At 42.1% G+C, this 23,107-nt stretch overlaps 1 protein-coding gene across 19 annotated transcripts in view; it reads right to left on the bottom strand.

The window, feature by feature from the left end:
- Nucleotides 1-1,191: 1,191 nt before the first annotated feature.
- MTSS1 (MTSS I-BAR domain containing 1) overlaps nucleotides 1,192-23,107 on the bottom strand; it is a 125,289-nt gene continuing 103,373 nt past the window's right edge. For 2 of the 19 annotated variants that reach the window (XM_069854624.1, XM_069854627.1), the window contains 9 exons: nucleotides 21,810-21,967; nucleotides 20,444-20,551; nucleotides 19,405-19,502; nucleotides 17,195-17,405; nucleotides 9,390-9,509; nucleotides 8,179-8,373; nucleotides 5,912-6,076; nucleotides 5,419-5,581; nucleotides 1,192-4,145 (listed from right to left, as the gene is read on the bottom strand). In XM_069854624.1, coding sequence (XP_069710725.1) covers nucleotides 3,448-4,145; nucleotides 5,419-5,581; nucleotides 5,912-6,076; nucleotides 8,179-8,373; nucleotides 9,390-9,509; nucleotides 17,195-17,405; nucleotides 19,405-19,502; nucleotides 20,444-20,551; nucleotides 21,810-21,967 — 1,916 coding nt within the window. In that variant the 3' untranslated portion in view covers nucleotides 1,192-3,447. The remainder of the gene's footprint in view (nucleotides 4,146-5,418; nucleotides 5,582-5,911; nucleotides 6,077-8,178; nucleotides 8,374-9,389; nucleotides 9,510-17,194; nucleotides 17,406-19,404; nucleotides 19,503-20,443; nucleotides 20,552-21,809; nucleotides 21,968-23,107) is intronic. The other 17 variants (XM_069854637.1, XM_069854635.1, XM_069854633.1 and 14 more) reach the window with 13 other exon arrangements.

Here is a 23,107-nt window from a genome sequence, read left to right on the forward strand (position 1 = left end):
GACAGGACATATTTCCAGCCAAACCACTTTGTGGTTCCTTTAATGTCTTCATGACAAATGGAAACCTCTGATAAAAACCGAATATCACAGTAGCAAAGAAACTAGGCCACTGCATGGTAGCTCCAAGTAGGAGCGCTGTCCTCCTTCTCTCCCTTTGCTCCTGAGAAAGCTGAACAAAAGGAAGGGCTGAGGGAGGGGATTCTGCCCCTCTGCTCCCAGGAGAACTCACCTGGAATTCTGCATTCTGTCCTGGAGTCCTCGACACAGGGCAGACAGATCCATTGGAGTGAGTCCAGAGGAGGCCACAAAGATGATCCGAGGGCTGGAGCTCTTCTTCTATGAAGACAGGTGGAGAGAGTTGGTGTTGTTCAGCCTAGAGAAGAGAAGGCTCAGGGGAGACCTTCCAGCAGCCTTCCAGCACCTAGAGAGGCTAGAGGAAAGCTGGGGAGGGGCACTTTATCAGGGAGAGTGGTGATAGGATGAGGGGGAATGGTTTTAAGCTGAAAGAAGGGAGATTTAGATTAGATATTAGGAAGAAATTGTTTACTGTAAGGGTGGTGAGGCACTGGCAGAGGCTGCCCAGAGAAGTCATGGCTGCCCCATCCCTGGAGTTATTCAAGGCCAGGTTGGACGGGGCTTTGAGCAACCTGATCCAGTGGAAGGTGTCCCTGCCCATCTCAGGGGGGTGGGAGCTGGATGATCTTTAAGGTCCCTTCCAACTCAAACTGTTCTAGGATTCTATGAGTCCTTCCTCACTCAGGCCCAGGCAGGAGACGGCACTGGTGTTGTGCCTGATAAATTGCAGCTGAAAGCACGGGCAGTGATGACAGCAGGGATTTCCTCCTCTGGCGAAGGAGCTGTGGCCCTGCACTGAAGCAGGTGCATGCAAGTTTGAGATATCTGGCCTTCCTGGCCAGGTAACAGCAGTGAGTGACAGGGACACATAATCAGCTATTACTTAATGGGAATTCCCACCATTAATGCTGCACCTTTGCTCTGCTCCTACCCTTCCCGTGCACAGAAGTAAATCACGGCTGCATGCGACTTGTATTTATTTACTTATTTTTTTATTCCCTCATGCTTCTGTCCCAAGCAGATGAAACCTGCGTGACCTTGAGAAGCCTGACGAAGGACACCACTGCCATCCAAAGCTCTGGAAGCAGAAAGTCTTTAAGAACCAAAATACAGAGGTTTTCCAACAGTTCTTTATTTATAATGTAGGCTTAAGCAATCATTACACTGTATAAGGGAGACACACTTACAGCAATTATTTATACCAGTTTAGAACAAAAAACTGCACAGGGAGAGGTCAACTCTCAGAACAAACTAGCAACTAAACCACAATAATTTACCATTAGAAACATTTTATTTTTCAGCTGTGACACTGCTTTTACAATATGCAAAAACACAAACAACAGAACTATCCAAAGTGTTTTGTCACATTCTTTCTACATTGAATTTGGCAACATTTTATATTAAATTTCACTGATTATACTAACGTTTAAGAACTAAACAAGTGAAAAGCTGTACTCGGGTACAGTTACATCCATTTATTTCAAAGGTTTAAATAACACTTTTAACTATTGAGATTATCTCCTAACAGTTTTTGTTTATGCAAAAACCATCTCAAAGCCTCATTTGCACAATGCATCAGCTACTGTATCAAGATTGGTGGGCTACACCACAGGCACTACTGTTTAGTATATTCTGTAATAAGGAGCTTGTTTTTCGAAGAAAGGAAGGTTTAATATTTTCTAAGAATCATGCCTTTTTTTTTTCTTTTTGCTTTTAAGCCATAACAAAAAAAAAGGTCAGCAACCACAGCAGTGTAAAATGTTATATAGAACACAGTGACTACACACTTACTAGAAGTTTCACATCCAATGCAGTTATGTATTAAAGCATAAGAGGTTATGTAGGCAGGTCTAGAGCCAACAGAAATCTGCAGAGCCCCTGGTGCAAACGAGCCTTTTATCGGTAGTGACTGGTGCATTGTTAAACAATCCCAGATGTGCACATCTGGTGCCCATCCACACGCCGGCCTGCGGTGGGTGGGCAGGCGGCGTCCTTCTGGGCTGTCTGCTCGGAACACGTGTCGCACCCCGGGGGCTGCATATTTCTATCAGCTTTAGGTGACGGGTATTGCAGCAATAACTTACTTGTACTTGAAGGAAAAAATCCAACTCTTAATAATTCTATTAATAGCGTTCCAAAAAACATGACTTAAAGTACAAAAAAAGAGAATATAGTGGTCAGACTCCCCTTATTATCAAAAAAACAGCCTCTCTCCCCACCTCCCACCCCCTTTTTTCAGTATTTAAGAAAAGCCAATCAACTGCCGTTTAAAAGAAGTTAAGAAAAACAAGCCCCTGTATTGGAAAGAAACATTCGCAGTTTATTAACTCACAAGCTGGTTACGTCTGTCAAATTGTTCCGTGTTTTCTCAAAAGATTTGGGCTTTCCAAGGTGCCCAGCCTGCTGGGCACGGTCAGAAAAAGGCATTTTGATAATAGCTAAGAACTCCCTGCTTGCGTTTTTAAAAATGTTTTCACATTTGTAACTGCCTTGAGCCTGTCGTCCTGGTTTGTAGTCAGCGAGAGCATGAGTGGAACAAAAAGTGACGGTGGAAGAACCAAGCCTACACAGTTAAGGCTGCATGCATGTGACTGAGAGTTGTTGCTGTGCAGTCAAAAAAGAAACGTGGAAAAAACCCAGTCTTTAAAACACCCTACAGAAACAAAACACTGCAATCCAATATGGCTTATTCTGATGCATTTACCATGAAGCTACTAGTAATTAATCCTACTAGGCTACTTTTGTGCAACAGCATCTGCTAGTTTGATGGCATCTCCCTCCCCCCACTACCCCCAAATACTCTACCAACTGCAGGTTTCTTCCTTGCATTACATATTGCTTTTATTCTCAATTTTTATTCCTGCTTTTCAAACTTTATTTTTTTAATACTTAAATGAGGATCTGCTCCTCACAGCTCGACTTAAACTTTAAAGTAAGTCCCATTGTTTTGTTTTGTTTTTTAACCTCACTATTACAAGGCGCTCTACAAAAGCTTGCAAAAAAGCCAAATTTTCATTAAATCCCTTTGCTGAGGCTAGCTACTTGACATTTTTTTTTCTCCTATGATTTAAAACTTTACAAAGAGAGTTATAAAAAAGGTAAATGGGATTTGGCACCTTCAGAAAAAATTAAAAGTGTAACTTAGATCAAAAAAAATGCAGAAACAAAATCATTGATATTTACAAATTAAAACACCAGTGAAGATTATGTCTTACTACGCTCTTTCACCTTGATTTTTCTTTCAGAGTATTTTCAGACTGTCTGTTACCGAGTATCTTAAAAAATTCATTGATTACAGATTGGAATGGATAGACAAATTAGTTTTCTCACAGTTCCTTCTCAGTGGCTGGTACTCTGGCAGCTTTTCCACTCCTAGGAAATACGAGGTGCTGAGCGATCATTTGTGGTCGTCTTCTTCAGTTTGACACCACGCCGAATGGCGTTCAGCATATCTTCACCTTGCGGGACATCCCCAGGACTCAGCTCTCCGGGATCGAGCTCCGGCTGCCCTGTGGGTGCCAGGGTGTTGACGCCATCCCGGTCGCTTTCTTCCCCCTCGCTCTCGGGAACCGCTTGCCGCTGCTCGTCCGCAGCGCTCAGTTTCTGGCTTGATGGCGGAGGGTTGACAGACGCTTGTCCGCTCCACGAGGATGACGGCATGTTGGTGACACCTTGACCACCATCTCCTGCTGCCGGAGACTCAGGACTTTGTTCCGGACATTCTTCTGTCCCCGCAGGGATGCCGGGCAGCCCACCTGGGATATCGGGGACAGTTGGTGTTTTGACAGGAATCACTGGCGTCTTGATTGGAATGGGACCTCCTCCGATGGTGCCGCGTCTGACCGAAGGCTTGGTGGAAGGCGTCCGTCTGATGGTGGCGACGCCAGGGGTGACTATGACCGGTCCAAGCGTGGTCGGCAGACCTGCAGTGGAAGCAGGACGCTTGGTTTGAAACATTCTGCGATAGGACTGGCTAATGTCGCTGTTTCTTGGAATGGTGGAAGATTTGTCAAACTCTTGTTGTTCTGCCTCCTGGTCACCACTCACAGAGAAATAATCATAATCTGAAACTGATGCCAAAAGACGGAGTTAGGAACAAGCTGGAGAAGACAGCTGAGTCACCTCAGGAAGTCTCAAGGGTGCGTACAACCAAAAAAGTACGTATAAACAAAAATGCCTGGAGGTCAACAGCGCTTAAGAGAGGTCTCACTTTTAGGAGGAAGGAAGCTGAGATATTGTGACCAAGATGCCCAGGCTGCATGGCTGAAGGCACTACAGCAGAGAGACCCTACAGCTGCAGGGTGTCCACATCTCTTGTCAAAGAGAACAAGGACTGTACACACTCAGTACCTTCTCTGAAAAGATCTAATTAAGTAACGAAGACTCAGTGTTTGTTGCCAACATTAAGATACCAAACCCAGCATCCTACAAACCATATGCTACTACTTCATGATGTTTAAAACAGGCAGTGACTAAAAAGTGTACCTTAGGCTAGACAACGTGAGGCTCAGGGGACTGTGTAGCAGTGATTTCAGCAGCAAATTTGCTTATTTTGCAAACAAAGTAAATCCCAGCTGTCAGCTTGGAAAACTCATCCTCAGCTTTAATAACTGCATTGGGTTCCTTCCTTTCCATGTAAGTGCTGAGCCCAGCTAGGCCCTCCACAGGCCCTACTGTCTCTTGTGATGCCACAGCATGACCAAGCTCAGCTGAGCAAACAACCTCGTTGCTGAAATGCAAATACCACACTCAGTTCATTCTGCTCACTGCTGGCTCTGAAACAGGGCACAAAACCCAACACCTTACTTCAGCATCTCAGGTACACGGAAGATAAGGCCTCCAATGGATTCTTTTCCTAATTACAACAATTTCTGCTTAGGTAGGAAATAGAAGGTCACAAATGTAAACCAAGAGCAGAATCAGATTACTGACAGAGCAAGAAAACAAAGCTAATGAGTGCATTATTTGCTAAGGCAACAGCTCAGAAAGGACACTACTACCATGAAAAGTGTATGATGCAATACCCGTGTCAGTCCATGAAATGGAATTCCAGTATCACCTTTAAAATGGTTCATCCTTAAGCTAAGACTCATTCCAGCAATGCACAAGAAAATACAACTGTTCACTGTGCTAAGCAACAATCCAATTTTCTGTTTAGTTAATAAATTCAGGCTACATAATGAGGTTGGAAATAACTTACAACAGCAATGTCCACCCTTTCTCCCCAGCTGCCTACAAAGACAGTGAATGACAGCTGCTGGAATACAGCTCGTAGGCACAAGAGATGAGCATACGATGGCCAGGCTGGGAATGCTCTGAAAAAAGGGTCTTTTGGACGGATACCTTGAGATGGGATCGTGTCCTCTGAACAGCATGGAGTTGTTGTCTGGGTGCTGTAGCCACTGGAGCACTGCAAGGAATCCCGACTGCTCCTCTGGGTGTCCAGCTGCAGCCCTCTTGTCAAAGCGAGTGCTAGCTCCTCGCAGGCCTCCATCTCCTCACCCTGCTGGTTGCATACGGAAAGGAGATTCATTATGTCTAGAAGGATCAGTCAGTCTTCACCAAACATTAGCTGTCTCTCCTCCCAAGCACAGCTTGTCACCATCACATCCCAACAGGATCGTGTCCCACCATTTAGTAGGACTTCAAAGAAACAGACGCTTCTTTGGATGCTGCTGCCCTGCAGGTGCCAATACCCAACAGCACATCCTCCCACCCGACTCCCACTGACCACACCAACACATCAGACCCACTTTTTGCATAAACATGTGCCAAACAGGAGCTCCCACACCCACTTCCTTTGCACCAAACAGTGTATTTGAAAACAGAGCTTCACCCTTGTGGCAGCCGACACTGTCATGCTCCGAGGTCTCTGGGCCTCCTCGGGGGGCACAGGAGGTCCGCTCTGAGCTCCTCCATTGAGATCTGGTTCACGCTTTTCTTTACGACGCTGCAATGTGTTCACCATTGGTTGATCATATGGGCCTGGTTTAGCCCAGTCCTAAGGAAATGTGCTTGTTAGTGACAGCTTTCATCACTAATTGTGCTTTAACTACATGTAAAACAATGCAAAAGGGCAACTTCAATGCAACGGAATATGTATCAAACTGGATATGCCTTCTGAATAAGGCCAGAAATAAATTAATTTTGAGGATATTAAAAATCTTCACTTATAAACCCCATCTCCATTATTAAAGGGAATCTAAATTTTCTATTCTACCTAAATATTCTTATATGAGGATATTTAACATTTTAATACTATAGTTTTCTCTAAACAAAATTCCATTGTGTTAAGGCCTAGAGGTTCAGAAATTCAAATGGAAAAATCACTGGCACACAGCAGAAAATGTACATAAATGTCTATCAACAACATAACTGGTTTAGATGCATGCAAGTGCTAGTATTATGTGAGGTTATACACATCTCCAGTTCTGAAAAAACAGGCTTAAACAGATTTTTGATACCCATTAGAAGAGCGAGTTACTCCGAGTAACCTCTCTGTTGACTCACTACCTGAAATCTAGTTTTAATAATGATCTGTACTGAAGAAAGACTAACTTTACTCAGAATTACTGCTGCCAAATTTGAACCTGAAATTCCTCAGGCCACGAGGGCTACATTCACTCCAGGCTCTATTAAGCAAAGTCCTGAGGGTGTCCAGAAACCACACGTTGCACACAAAGAGCAGGATCGCGCAGTGACCTGTGCTGGGATGCAGAACCACTGCGAAGCAGCAGCTCCCCACATGCAAACTGCTGCAGGGGCAAGCCCACTCCTGAGGGAGGTTTCCCTCACTGAGACAAGGGGTGCTTTTAAAATAAAAATGTAAGAACCAGACTGTGGATCAGAACTGGCCCCACGCCCCTCCACTGGCAGAGCTGGGTGCTGGGCAGCCTCCGCAGAGCCTTCTGGTAAATAATGAATGACGGCCCAAGACCGCACAACAGATTTTTTACTGATAAGTCTCAGTCCAAGGTATGAGAAGTACAAGGCAGCTGAACTGACATGAGCCCCTTGTGCAGATGGGTATTTCAGTTTTATTAACACATACAAAACTCTGCTTTGCCTGAACAGCTGTGTCTTTGGTGTAAGTGTTTTGCTGTGCAATATATTGGCAAAATGCTTCTAGCACAGACACAACTAATGAATCTGAAGCCCCAGGACCATGGTGGTCACCCTGCGTGTATGTCTCAACAGTCTCCAGCTGCTGGAGAAAGAGATTAGGGGGGTCTGCAACAAGGTATCTCAATTTACTGTGTAAGAAGGTCCCCCTGTGCATCTGCAGTATCGCACAACCCTCCACAGGCATGTAAGACCCGTGCAGCTACTGCCACCTGCACATCAGCCTTGTGAAGATTCACAGGGCAACAGGCAAGAGACCTTCTCCCCTTGTTCTGGGTCAGAGCCTTACAAGGAGAATCACCCAGCAGGGACGAGAGTCAAGGCTCTGGCAGACCAGAGATGTTTTGATGCCAAGGAAGATCCCTGCAGATCCAGCTGGAGCAACTGAAAGATGTTACCGCACTCTGACTTTTTCAGCAGTCCAACCCAAGAGAGCAAAACAAGCTGTGTGAGCACTTTTCAGTCTGCGGCAGCAAAGCTGGGACAGCTTCAGTCATCACTTAGGTTCACCTGGTGATGAGCACCTTCTTACACCACTCCAGCTAGATCTACAAGAGCCAAGCACAGCCACCACAGTGAGAACATCACGTTGTTCCATGTATGGTTTCACTATGCCAACTGGATGCCAAGCCTGCACTTCCCTGCTCAAGTGAGAACTCTGCCAATGCTAAACAAGCTCTTTTCTCGCTAAATAGAGCCCAGAGTGTTTTTCAGCTATGTTCCAGAGTTAAACTATTCCTTTCTACCTAGGTGTTGTCACCTTTAGTATGTTTTAGACAGTGCCAGAATAGACAAGGTCATTCAGAAATATCCACTACCAGATTTTAGCTCTCTGATTATCACCATGCAGTGCCCATTCAGAGTGATATTAAACAGAGCAAATCAACAAGTAATCAGATGGATCAAAAGGTAGCAACAACCGCCGTGCGCACACTGTTGGTATGAGGAGATGAGGACTGCCACAACAAAAGGAACACAAACCTTCCAGCTAGGGATCTTAGATGATGGAAACATGCCTGGCCCAATGGTGTAATAATGAGCGTAGTCTGGAAGGAGGGCTGAGGGAGCCCGAGTCCACGCACGGGAGACAGGCGGGAAATGAGGGAAAGGACCTGCACCAACTGAAGCTACGGATGGGTCACTTGATAAACTACAGTGATAAAACCCATTAGACAACTGGAAACGAAACAAATAAACAAACAAAAAGAGAAATTAATATAAACAGAATGAATATGAAAATATACTGCGACTCTGATGTTCTAGGGAGAAAACGTCTGCATCTTAAAACAAAAGAAAGAAAAAAATCTTAGCTTTGCTGCAAATAAACAACAGAAAACTGATACAATGCTTGGTTCAGAAGTGAGATTGCTTGAAAATTGTTACTCGGTATAACAAATTTCAGGCATCAATGTAGTAGTCATTGTCTCCAGGCTGAGCAGCTTTGCCTTCTGTCCATGAAGCAGCACACTGTGAAAAACCCTTTGCAATTTAGGCACCTTGCAGACTGTGAACATACAAACAAAACATTTCCAATACTGGAGGCACTTGCATTGGCAGCATTTATTCTAGACAGCTGGACAGAGAGGAAAAGCATACAGCCTTCGAGCATGATGTGTTCTGGCTCTGCGATGATATGGAAGAATAAAACCGAAAAAAACAACAGCAAGGATTTACCAGATGAGAATGGAGACCGCTATCACTTTTATCCCAAATCTGAGTTTATCCCCCACAATTTATTCCAACCACTCTGTGTGTTTTGTTTTCCTTTTTGTTTGGGTTAAAACAAACTCCAGTTGCTCAGTATAATCCGTGCTACCTATATGAAGGAGAGGGGAGAAGCCACAAACAGTTCAACCTGGGCAAGATGTTCTTTGTCAGGCAACCTGCTGGGTTTTGGGAGCATTCCGCAATCTCTTTGAGTAGAAAAGGTGGAAAATCACATTTTCTTAGAAAATTACCTCTGTAAAATGCCCAATTTGTAGCTTCCCCCTAACAGCTAGTTTAAAGGTAGGTGTTGCTGTGGTTTATTCAAACAGATTCATTTCTAAGGGAGAGTGCAACGGTTCCTATTCTCATCTTCACAGGGAAGAATCCTGGCTGCGTCCCATGCAGAGAGTTTTTTTTGTCCAAATGTTGCTGGGTTTGGATAAGGAGCCAGTAGGTTTGTATGTCTTTGAGATGAAGTTTTTCACCTTATCTGTGGAGGCCCAAGCCCCCATGGTGGAGCCTGAGCTGACTGAGGTGGGGGAACTGCACTCGCTCACTGACTGGCAGGTTTCAGAAGCTTCTGAAGAGGCAGAGCTGGACGAATTCTGCAGCGTAAAACAGCACCGCAACGCAGGGAAAGGATACACAAGCCACCAAAAAAGAAAAAAAAACACAAACAAACAAACAAAAAAGACAAAAAGCACATACACAGAGACACACACAGGAGAGAGGGAAGGATGAGAGAAGCAAAGGGTTAGGGTCAATTAGAAACTGCTCAAAACCATTGCTAATGTTCAGGAAATCTATGAGAAAAAAAACCCAAGCCATTTGCTTAATGTGAGAACTTGCCACGCTGCTTGACAATGAGGGAATCAAGGCAGCGATCTCAACTCCTCATTGCTGTTTCAGCATCTCAATTCTGTTAGGTGTCTCAGAGCATGAAGCTGAGGGAGCTGAGGGCACCTACAGTCGAAACATGCAATATACCGAAATAACTGACTTATACAGAAAAGCAGATTATCGGTACTTCAAAGACACAAAGTTTAGATTTAAAACATGGAGCAGCAAATGTCACTTACATTCACAAGTTCTCGGACATTCTGTTCTGCAAAAGTGCTTGTGAAAAGCTCATCTGATTTCAAATATTATGGAACAGAGAAAGAAGGGATACTTACCAAAACTGGAGGGTTCCAAAGTGCACTATCTGTATGCATGTGCCTCTGCGAGTAGTATGCATACATCAAAAGCACTCTCACCCAAACTTTTCTGCCCAGCAGTCGATATGAAGGCACATGTACTCTGATGAGTGCATAAGTGGTGGCATGTGCTTGCCACCCCTGTTCTCTTAACAGCAGAGAGAGAAAACATCAGGAGCTTGAATGGAAAGGGAAGGAAGATGCAGGACATAGTGTGTCCCTCAAACATTTTGCTCCAACTAGGAACCTCTCTTCCAATTTTCAGTGTATCCCTTATGTACATTTGGGGCTGCATGACCTCTACAACAGCACCTAATTCACCTACAGGCAGGCCAAGGTGAATTATGTGGATCATTTTACCAGCTACAGTACTATTATAGCTCTCTCCCTTGAAAGGGGGATCAACATCAGTAAGGGTGTGCGTGCAGGTCCAACCGAGTGCTTTGAAATGGTCAAGAACACTAGCAAAGTTGTCAGGGCACTTGGCAGTGTTAGGTTTACAGTTGGACTCAATGATCTTAAAGGTCTTTTCCGACCTAAATGATGCTGTGATTTCCATTCACTGTCAGGAATTTCAATGCTAGAGTGACTAACTCATCCTGTGAAGTAAGTCCATCTAAGGATATCCCCAGCATTTTATTTTATAACAGCAGATTTCCAGAAATATGCTCTTGTATCAAGTTTGCTTAGCAAAGCATCAGATTTCAAGGAATGACATTTTGAAAAGGAAGGGAAATCTCATCTCAAATAAAATTTCATCAGTTAACCCTAGGTGAGATCTTGAGGTGAGTTTGCAATAAAGAGATAGCTGGATAAGGGACACTGTAGAGCAGTAACTACTGCTAACACCCAGAAGCTGTCTCAATGCTCAATGGAAGCTACATATTAAGGAATGTACAGCTAATTGACAAGGTAAAAGGAGATGTCAGTCTCCTGAGATGGGACACCATCGCCATATGGATGTTGGTGAAGACTACTGGGGCTGTTGGGAAGTCAATACAACACCAGGAGCTTGAGCTTATTAAGAAAACTCCACATTTAAGTGAAACTTGGAAAAGCTTTTTAAAAAAATCTAAAAAGCAATGTAATCTGGTGGATTATTTCATAAAAATAACACACCCATTTTAGGCTGACATGAGATCAGATCTGCAGGCGACCTGTCAAATGTGTTTAGGGTACAAGTAAGCTCAGTTAACAAGGCCTGTATTCAAAGTGCAGTGAGAGCTGAGGTGAAGATAAGATCAGAAGAGATTACAACAAATGACATGTAGTTACTTAGGAGAAAAGTGAAAAGTATTCAGTGGGGTACCCAATGATGCAGTGACTTGATGTTTTGTGGAACCTGTCACATTCTTGATTTAATGCAACTCCCTTTACGGGAGAAAAACATCTAAAAATAAGAATACCGACAAACGTGAGCTGCAGTTGACTCTGCTATCAGACATGACTGCAGTACACTAAATGGAGATGAGCCTATTTTTTCTATCTTTGGAGAAAAATACACTACAGAAAATTAGCTTTTAGACTAAAACTCCAAGTTCTGCCTGACATTTGGTAGCTCAGCAAAAGCAACTGTTTGAAAATCCCCATGAGAACACTCACACTGGTGGTGTGCTTTGGCCAGGGTGGGAAGGGAAAGAGAGAAAAATATAATTTCAGAAAATGCTTCCTGAAACCTCATGCTTATGGCCCAAAAAACCCTCCTCAGTCTGCATACTCTGCACATGACCGGACAGACAGTGAAGTGTCTCAGTTTCAAATACTGCATCACACCAACTTGTTTTGTGCAGATGCCCTGATGATGACAAGTGAGAATTTGGAGTTTACATCCAACAGACTATTCCTTTTTACCATCCAGAACTTCAAGAGATTATGTCAAGCAATAGCAAAAATGGACCATAAATGATGTTTATTTGCAACAAAGCTGCATGTAGCAAATAGATGGAAAATGGCCAGCAATGCAAATTCTGAAGATGCAAAGAATTGTTCAATTTACTACACATATGGGGAAAAAAGTCTGGAAGTGGGGCACCTTGCAATAGAATGATTCCAACGCGAAAAAAAAAACGATTAAAGGAACGACTCTCCCAGTAACTCAGCACGGCTGTATTCAGCAGGCAAAACTAGACAAAGGATGAACCAGGATGCCATAGGGAAAACACCTTGGTAGTTAAAGGAAATGCAAGAGGTGGTGGTAGGAAAACAGGGTCTCCTTGCATGGTACAGGGAAGGGGAGTCCCTGGTCTTGCTAAAAGAGGATTAGAACAGTGAGAAAATGAGAGAGAAGGAGGCAGAATAACACCGAACTGAATGAAAAGCAAAAAGAAAATGCAAGTAGCAGCTGGTCAAAGGCTGCCTGGATCAGACTGCAGAAACAGTTTTGAATGGTTGAACCCAGGGCTGGGAAGTACAGACCACCCTTCATTTTTTAGCAGGGAGCACACAAGGGGCTGTAAACAGAAACTGCACAGTTATTGCTTGGGCAAAAAGTCGTCAGCCTTTCGAGTGCTTCTTCTAGATGCACAGGGGAAACACGCCCCTGGGAGCACATGCGCAGGCAAACACCCAGCAGAACAATTTCTACTCCACCTCCTGTGGAGCGAGAAATCTGACTATGAGATTTTTTTCAATTTATTTTAGTCGAATACTTTTTAAAATGATTGTTTAGTTTGAATCATTTTTTAAAATGAGTTCTTTCATTTTAGCTATTTTAACCCCAGGAGCTTATTTTCTTTTTCTACAGCTGCAATAATGGTGGTTCTGCTCCACTTTCAAACCATCTCTTCTGAGAAAAAGCTTAAAGTTAACAGTGTCGGCAGAAAGCTGATCTACATAACTATGCTCTGCACAGTAGCAACGAGTTCCTCAAGTGTATGTTACGCTTATGTTGCTTGGTACCTGTTCTCTCAGTGTGCAACAGCTTGTTCTTGGGCAGTGTCCCACTGCTTGGCATGGTATGTATGAATTTAACAAGGCTATATTAAAAAAGGCTATATTTTTGGCTATTGGACTGTATGACTGTATTTTCCATCTGTTGTCCCACTAACCTATAAAAGGACCACAGTTATCTTGGATTGCTTGCATCCTTTGTTTCTTCTGTTTTCCATTCAAATACAGTACTGCTTTCTTAAACCCTCTCTTTCCTCAACCTCTAAACTGAGCTGCCTGGGCCAGGGTTGTACCAGGAGAATAAATCCTAGTGAAGTGCTTGGTCCTTGTCCCTCTACAGTCACAGTTACCTTTCAAAAAGATTTTGATTGTGACTCAGGATCAGCTCCTCACTGCCAGAAAAATGTCTCTATGGACCCCTTTTTTTCTAGTCAGGGACAAACGGCTGAGAAGCTTAAATTAGAAAAGGAAGTTTAGGAGAAACGAATACCTGGTGATAATTTACAGATGTATTTCAGGTCTTTTTCAGGGAGTGGTGGTTTTGGCTTTTTTACAGTCTGATTTACAAGCATTTCTTAATTTACACAGAAAACTGAATAGTTGTAACGATATATCTCCTCCATTCTAACTTCATGCTATTTTGAGCAACCGAGTTTCCAAAAAGGTAGAATCTTCCTAGCTTGCTAATCAGTACATGCAGAAGCAAGTTCACATTCACTTTCCCTCTTCTTCACTGTTCAGAAAAAGCTATTTCCAGAATATTCTAACAATAAAGTTAGAATAGCAGTCCTCCGCTGTTTGTTAGCACATCAGTAAGTTTTTTTCCTTCATCATCTGCTTCTTTCTCTCCTCCCCATGAAGTTAGAAGCAGCCTCTAAAATCCAACTGTATAATTGCTTCCCCCATGTGTGTTCGCTCCAAGTCCAATGGATTCTTCTATTATCATTCCCCTAAATCAAACCTAACCATACCAGTACCATATTGCTCCACTGGAGATAATCCCAGACTTTTGTTTGTCTACTACATAGGGCAATGTGAGGATTTAGCAGCACTAGCAATGTCCAGCGTTCATCCAAGAGCTACTCTGTGCTCCCAGCACTAGGTCTGTCAGAAGGGCTTTGGGTCAGTAGGTGTCAGAATACACCACAGACCACAGCTGACCTCAAATCTGGCATTTAGAGAAACTGTTCCACTCCAGAAAGAGACCTGGGATGCTTTTCCAGCTGTTTAGCTACCAAATGCACTTGCTTAATTAAGATCAAAGCATTTACAGTGACCTTTCCATACCTACAGCTATCTCTTACAGGGAAACACTTTCACTCCCAGAGATGTTAACAACAGTGCTGCAGGAGAGAGATTATACCAAACCAGTGCAAGGGGAGAGTCTGGTTTTATAACTGTTCCTATCTTCTATGCAGAGTGTGAGAACTGTGTTAAAGATTTACTACTCAGCAACTACAGGCTGAAAAGCAGTCTTCATTTTGCTAGTGACCTCTCCTCTGCTATAGTCTATTACCTTGTTTAAATCTCTATTTATTCCTTGTTTGACTTCCCCCTCCCCCCCGCCCCACTTTTGTGATTTTGAATAAATGCAGTTTAATTTTCAGTGACACTTGCTTTTCTAGACTGTAGGTGAGAGCATAAAAGCTTCACATAGCTCACATATTCTTATTCCCATAATACAGGAATTTTTATGTAGCCCCCTTCCACTTTTTTTCAAACAATCCATTATTAAGAGAAAATGAAATTTATTGGCTTCAAAACTACTGTTGCCAGCAGATGCCACAGCATGTAGCTAGCAAACTTCGGCAAAGCGCCCACCTGTGCAAGATATATAGCTTTTAATTTCCTTTGTTGATTCCAGAGCTTTCTTTTCTGCTGTCTCAGTCACTGCTAGAAACAACGACATCAGTGTTTTAGAAGCAGTCAGCAGCTGATATCACTGCTCCTCCCCACCCACCACAAGCCTCCAAAGCACAATGCCATAAGGAAGATCTGTCAGTTGGTTAGAGACACGCAACATGTAATAACGCTGTAAATTGAACAGCTTCTTGGTAAGCTCACATTCACAATTATCTGTCAGCACAACACACACATTTTACATAGTGCTGAACATACAAAGCAAGACACTTAAGCAAAGATGAAACAGCCAGGCAATGATCTGTTACCTTTTCTTTTGCGTAAAGGTAAACAGAACTAGAGACATACAGAGCACATTCCTATTTGTTATACCAACACACTAGGCGTGTCAACACCACACTGCTGCAGCTTTCTACAGCTTGTGAATAGTTCAAGTGATGCTTGGATCAGTTTGCAACTCTATGGACAGTTTCTAAAATGAAGGAAAGCATATGAACTTAGCTGGTGTAAATCAGCATGACTCACATCAACTTTGCAGATGTTCTGCCAGCTGCTATCAGCCTAAGTTCTCTCTCCTGCTTAACAGAGGAACTTGCAAAGAGAGGTGTTGGGCTTTTTCCATGCTAAGGGCTATTGCAAAGTTACATCCTCATCTGCAAACGTAGCACCATCATGTAGATTGCCCTTTTATGCAAGTGCAGCAGATACTATGAAAACCAAAGATGATGCTAGCAAGTATAATTGATGCATGTATCTTAAAAGTCAACTTCCTTACCTTGTTACTATTCCAGTTTACTTTATTATTGCTCATTTATTTTTTTGCATTTCACTTAGGTTAGCCATAGCCAATCTAAACAAAACATTTGTTTTATTAGTGTGCACAACTCTCCTCAGGATGCCATCTACAAAAAAATGCTGATGTGTCCAGACCGGGGACAGTGCAGAAGATGTATTAATTTGAAAACAAAGAATTTCTATTAAAATCAAAGAGTTGAATACATTAAAAACCTGTTGAGCTTCCCTTGCGAACATGTTCCAAGCCTCAATGAACCACTACTGTTTTGGGTGATACTCTAAAAATTTCACTAAGGGTGCTACTTACTCAATGTTATGAAAAAAGTAAGGCTCTGTGTGCAGGTCAAAGGTGATCTAAGAGTTGAAGTGTGCAGGTGACACTCCATAACTGCTAACACTGAAATTGTTGGCTGCTTGCTAACTGTGATGATTAAAGTTATCCTTGCAGACAAAATCATCTACCTTCCAACACATGAAAAGGAGAGTAACTACATTTATTAAACTGAAGGACAAACTTCTCCAGTGGCCTCAAGGTGCATTAAAAACAACTGACAATCAACAACAGCATATTAGGTCCACTTCAGTTTGTAATTAAGACTTATAAATGCGAGATGGCAGTTTAGCCTTGTTTAAAAAATACTGCAGTTGCTGTGCGATTTTTTTAAAAACCAAACAGAACAGAAGAGAGAATTCAGTTGCTGGAAGATACACACCATGGAGGCATGCAAACCTCTGCCTGCAAGTGACCCGCTAATTTTTATAGGAATGACCAAACAGACAAGCAACTTCCTTCTGCAGACTATACAATGCTCTGGCAAAGTTTTGTTTATATTTGTAGTGAAATTCTCTGGGTTCAGGACATCATGACTTCACAAGCACTCATTTCTTATGAGTTTGATAATGAATTAAGAATACCTTGTATTTTCAGGCAGAAACCTTATTTCTGCAAGGTGCTCAACTCAGGTCAAAAAAAGCACAGAAAGGTAGGTTATAGAAACAGGCAGAACCAATCTCATGTGATACTTCTAATGACATCTTGAGTATACCAGGCCTTTTGCATGGGAGCAATAAAAGCAGACTGCCTGCTGCTGAAGCTACCACTATCAATACCAAGGCTGTCAGAAGGCTGTTCTGGCACTGGTGTTTGTCCATTAAGCATTAAACAGGTGCCAGATATTGACAACTTGTAGCCTGTGCAAATCTCAGTGGGAAAAGTGAGTATTCCCTCCTATAAGGTGGGACGTCTTGCTCTTCCTTGTCTGTGTGTATCTGAAAGTTAGGCACCTAGGCTCCCTCCAGGGCCAGAGGGAAAAGCAAACCCACAGAGAGTGACTCCCCCTTTCTTCAGTGCTTACTGCAGAAGCAGCATAAAGCACTCCAGTTAGAGGCCTAACTTTTAGATGGATAAGTGCAGTGAGACAAATCTAACTCTCAGTGTTTAACCTGACTTCAAGGTACCCCAAAACCACATCAGATCCTTTTTGTGAAAAGTGAGCCAACTTACAGAGTCCAGCTCACGCTCAGGCTTTTGTTCTCATGCTTGCACGTACCTGGTTAGGTGCTTCTGGTGGCATGGGGGATGGCGATTTGGACTGGAAAGCATCCTGGGACATGAATCCAGAATCATGGGAGGACACACTGGACAGCCTCATGGGTGCCTGCTGAGGCAGATTGGAGCTGCGATAGCGATAGTGTGAACTAGGTGAGTGCGAGTGCGAGCCACTGGACCGGGAATCACTACTGTTAACGCTGTTCAGACTGCTGTGAGAGACAAAAGGAACAAAGAAAGGAAAGGGGAGAGGAAAAAACACAAGGGCGGGGTGGGGAGAGACCCATATACAGTACAATTAACATTCCACATGTCTCTAGCAACAGGCAGCGTAAACCGGAAAAGAAAAAATGTTGACAAATTAAATTTAAATATATATATATGCACATATATATCAGTAAAGAACCGTAAGCAGCTGCAGTATCCCTTGCAACCAGAGAGAAAATGGCATTTTACCTTGAATTTCACTCAAATGATCAAACTCTGTAACCACTCAGAATTCCAGTCAGGTAAGGGACAAAAGGATCACTACATGCCCTCTCTAGCATTTACACATCACTTGCATAAAAAATTTCTCCTGAAGGCTCTCTCCTGTTCCTGACTTACACATCATTGCTCTTACACCATGGCCCAAATTTTCAACGGGTTCCCCAGCACAGGGTTCAAAGGCATCACAGTTCATCTAAAAGTCTGCCTCTAGGCATGCCATAGCAGTCAGTCAGCAGGCCAATGTGTGAGATTTTTGAAAGCATCACCAAAAACACAGGCTTCAGCGTACCTGGGATAAGTTTTGCTCATGTGAAGGCTTTGCACGAGAAAAAAAAATACGATGACATATTGAGTGGAGTCAAGCCTCTGGGTGTGTAACTTTAGGTAACAAGCAAGATGATCAGACAATTAAAACCCCAAATTAATATCCGTGAAAAATAATTGATTTTTCAAAAAAAAAGAGAACATGCTTTTTATTCTCCAGTATCCATGAATGACGGCAAGGACATGCCAGCTGCAGTGTGGAAGCCTTTGGAGTATCCTGCTGGGGTGGTTGGGCAGGACTAGCAGGACCCATCAGTCTGAAGGTAGCTTCCTACCTTTGAGCCCACTGAGTAGCTGAAAGGAAGGCTCTAAAAGATACAAGGGTGAGGATTGCACCTTCTGCTCACAAATTCCATGTAACACACAAGATGTACAAGTTGGCTTGGAGCATGGGAAGAGGAATTCTGCCTTATTTTACCCATACACATCATTCTGTTACCATACAGGGTTTACCACACAAGAATATGAGGTTGATTAGGAACAGATGATGGATTATTATTCTGTTTGCCATTTTCTTTTACAGCTTCAGGATATTGCACCTTTAAGCCTGTGCTCATTGCTCTAAATATGCACATTTTCACATATATATAAAAGCAGTGAAGTTTTTTTTATATATATCTGCATGCAGAGACAAGTAGGTACATACGAGAAGTCATGTTCACTTGCTCTGGCATGCTATAGGTAACTTTGCTGATACACAGGGAACCTGTAGTACATTATTCATAAAGCAAACTAAAAGGTAATCATTTAGGAGCAGCTAGAAAGGTGTTGAGCAGAATACACAATAGGATATCTTCCTTTTCGGTAAAAGGAAAGAGTAAATGTAGACACCAAGGCATGGGGGCAACATGCTAATAAACTGTTTTATGAAAGAAAACAGTTTTTACGGAGAAAGCATAGACAGAATCCAGTGTTTCAACATATTTCAGGACAGCATCAGACAGCATTAAACAGTTAAAAAAACTTGAATCAAAAAAGCATTTCCATCTACCAGACTGACAGGGCAATTGCCAAGGATGTTTTTCCTTTTCAAACAATTTAACTTACTGATTAGTAACAGCTACTTAGAATAATCTAAAAAGTCATCACATGAGAAACAGAAAAGGAAATTATGAATTAACCATCTCAGAGCTTAGATCTGCTCTTTGATCTGAAATGGATTCAAGAGAACTGAATCAAAAGCATCTTCAAGTTGTCTTGAGTGCAAGAGTTTTTTAGTCATGCCCATCTTTTTTGTTATTCCCAGTCACACACTTAAACAGATAAAAACCATGAGGGATTGATTTCATTAAGAGTTGTTATTTAAGATTTAAGTATGCATACAAATCCATAATACAGTTTGAACTTGCCCCCTTTGCCCACAATCAGGTTAAAATGAAATGTTACCAGTCTACTTACCTGCAAACACTAGATTTTCTGGACATGGTAGTACTGGGAGAGGATGGAGGAGTCTGGTAAGACCAGCTGTAATCAGAACCTTTCAAATCTAAAATTACCTGATGAAAGATAATCAACAGCATCAAGAACAAGGAATTTTTTTTCCCCTATTAACAGAAAGCATCTGCTTTTCATACAATATTCATCACCACTACAAACTTTCAGTGCCAAGTGACCCAGTCTCCATTCTCTTCCAGAATCACACTGTATATATTACACAGGACAGCCAGCTTCATCCCTGGTTTTTCAGGAACTACCATACTTTGACACTAGGGCTGCTATCACAGAAGGAAAGTTCAGATTTGAATAGAAAAATCTTTAAAAAGTAAAGCAGAGATTTATTTTAACCATTCTGTAAACCGTTACGGTATGGGGTCTCCTTCTTAAAAAAACCCAAACTATTACACCCTTAAAGTTCAGAAAGTGTTGCGTTTGAAAAAAATAATCCTATATGCAACCACATCAGAACCTCTCTCCTCTACCCTTTCAGGTCAGCGTTAAGGTGATCAAAGTATGACAAGACAATCGAGTTCACACAGCAGGGCTGGAGAGAAAGGTTCTATTTGGAGTCATTTAATAATAGACATTTTCTTATGCATTTTAAGGACAGTATGGAAAAATACTCAAACATTAGACTCGATCAAGCTATCTAATCCCAGCAATCTTGCAACCACATAAAGACAGGGACGCTCAAACGCAGGGTGAGGAGATGACATTCATTCCTCATGTACCCTCAGCAGAAATTGGGCATCTTCATATACTTCAGTATTATTGCTATCACTTCACACTGGTCTTGCCAAATACTTCAGGAGCATTCACCTCATACTTCAAAACAGCTCCTCCTAACTTGCTTCTGGTAAAAATTACCTCACTGTGGTGAACCATCAACATCAAAAGGTAACAACATCAAGTCGCTAAATGCTAACAGTCAACATTTCTTAGAACACAAAAGGAAAAAACAGTACAAGCAAGAAATATTTTCCTGGTAACAAGAGCTAACCTGTTCACTTGAAGATGGCAACTTGTGTGGATCCATGGTGAGACTTTTCAGGTCATCTGATATGGTTTGTAAATGGGTTATTTCTCCAAGCATTGATATTTCTTCTTCCTGAAAAGACAAAATAGCAAGGCTAATTTCAGCCCTGGCTTTAAAAATCAGACCAATGACAGACTACACAACTTTTTTCTTTTTGCTGATGACTGTGGTAATGTCCAGAGGAGCTGTTTTCCCTTTGTTCATCAAGCAATCGCTGCTTAAGAAAAAGAGTTGGAAATATTAATTGAGAGTTTTATAACTACTTTACGATTGCTCTAGGTTTTGAGGCCCACAAATCCTTCCCCTCATCAATGAGATCAGTCTCAGCCTTTTTTTCAGTGACATCATCAAAAAAAAAGTGTCATTTTTGTTGCATTTCAAAAAGATTTAATGCTTCTGTGTATACTCACTAATGTGCCCTAAGGATTTTCACCTTGAACCTAACCAGGTGTAACCTAAACTCGTACTTTTTGCTTGGTTTTGGAAACTTTGAGGTACAGACACTATACAGGTACAGAGCACTAATACATCTATGATTCATTCAGCCACATCAATAGCTAAGTCAGATGAATCCTGCACTATTAAGTTACCATAGTAATGCCTTAGCTATCATGGTAATTTCATCCAGGTCCTCAGAGTCTGTAATTCGCCTCCTCCTGCTCAGTTATCACCTCCCTACTTTTCTAATCATGATTTTCTGTTGAGACGGATGCTCTTTGTAAACAAGGGCAGGGAGCATTTTCTGAGTACACTGGAGACCCCTCAGAAATGCATCATGCTTGCACAAAGCCACAAACGATTCATTGCCGGGCTTCAGACAACCTGAGATTATGAATATATACTTAAACCTTTTCAATGAACTGAAAAAGCTGTCACGTAGGAGGAGAAGAGCTGCCAGAAAACTGCATGGAAGCAGCCTGCAATCTGTCAGATAATGTCATTATATACACTGGGGAGGTCTTGAAACATTTATCAGTAGTAGCACTGGAGTAGAAGTAAGGAAGATTCATATTAAAATGTGACGCTAAGAAAAAAAGCAGTGTAAAAAACTGCATTAGCAGGGAATTCAAGCCTACTGAAGTCTTTGCACCCATTGTTTTCCCATTAGTCATCTTGAAAGCACTCAATGTCTTCTGCCACTGAATTACTCCAAATGCCTGCAAGAAAGAGCCCAACACTTGCCCCTTCCCAGGCAGAGAGACAGGCTGAATTTTGCTTAGTTTCTATGGCTCTAGAGATTTATTCCTAAGAAATAACAAGCTACACTGCTTAGAGGCTTTTGGCCACTTATCCAATTTGTGAGTTGTACAACTTAAACCAGAGATCTTACTATCACAGGTCGCAGCATTGAGATGAAAGTACAGAATCGACCACGCTCCTCGATCAGAGCTTTTCTGACAGCTTGCTTCTCGGTTTCTTCAAGCAGCAGGTACTTATCGTTGACATCTTGTAAAGCACTATCCAACTGGGGCTGAATGTCACCCCGTCCTGTATGCAGGAGACAATCAAAGAGTACATTTTGTCAAAACAGCACATGTCCACAGAGGATGACCTTATTTTTAGCCAGCACTGCTTCTGGATTATGAGTTTGAACTGAAGTCTCAACCAGCATTTTCCCTTAATTCAAATTTGTACCTTTTTTTACCCAAATTAAATCAAGCATTTAATAGCATTTCCTTTTCCATTTGCATATAATAGAAATCCACCTCAATCCATGAGGTTTCAACACGCCAAAGACAGCATTTTGGATCTTCTCAAAGTGTCAGCGGCACAGATCCCTTCCATGATCCTTGCCGAAAATCAAAATCTTGCTAATTGTGAGGATATTAATCACTAACCCCAAGTATATTCCTCTTCCTTCCTACTTTTGTGCTTAGCAAGGTCTGAATGACAACTCTGTAGTATCATTAAAGGACTGAATGAGTCTCCTATATGAGATAATATTAGGGACATGTTACTGATCATTAGACCACCGGGTTCAAGCACTCTACACAAGCAACTGCTAAAAGTTTTCTTCGTACCAAAGTCTGAAAGACAAAGAGACTAACAACATCTCAAATACATAATAACATCCAGTATTCTTATATGGAAATAAAAAATTCCAATATTTTGCAATCAAAAAGCTTCACTCTGTTAATTACAGTCAACTCCTAATACCAAAACTTTCCATGACAGTCAAGTAACTGATTCTGCACCAAGTGCTTACTTTGCATCATGCCAAAAAAAGTATTCCTCTAGGAGTGAAGAGCTCCTTCTTAGCTGTAGTATGACTGAGTCAACAATGATGCAGTTGCAAGATGTTTTCACACAGCTCACACCCCTAAATATTCTAAAGACCCTCAGTTGTGTAAATTCGTCACAAATCTCCCAGAAACACTGTCACATGCAAATTATGCAGCCAGGTACATATTCATGCCACTGTTGCTAAATACCAAGAAGATAACATTGAGAAATGGTGGGTGAGTTACAACTTGCTACCCAAAATCAATTTTTGTGGGCAATAACTTCTCTGCATGGAGGATTTAAAACTATGAGCAAGAGGAAGAAAAAAGTCTCTCGATGGGTGTAGTACACAATACAATGTAGATGAATCAAGGTCAGAGTCAGAAAGGAAAACCTTTGCCTTAT

This window comes from Phaenicophaeus curvirostris, chromosome 3 (genome assembly GCF_032191515.1).
Source record: "Phaenicophaeus curvirostris isolate KB17595 chromosome 3, BPBGC_Pcur_1.0, whole genome shotgun sequence".
Taxonomy (NCBI): domain Eukaryota; kingdom Metazoa; phylum Chordata; class Aves; order Cuculiformes; family Cuculidae; genus Phaenicophaeus; species Phaenicophaeus curvirostris.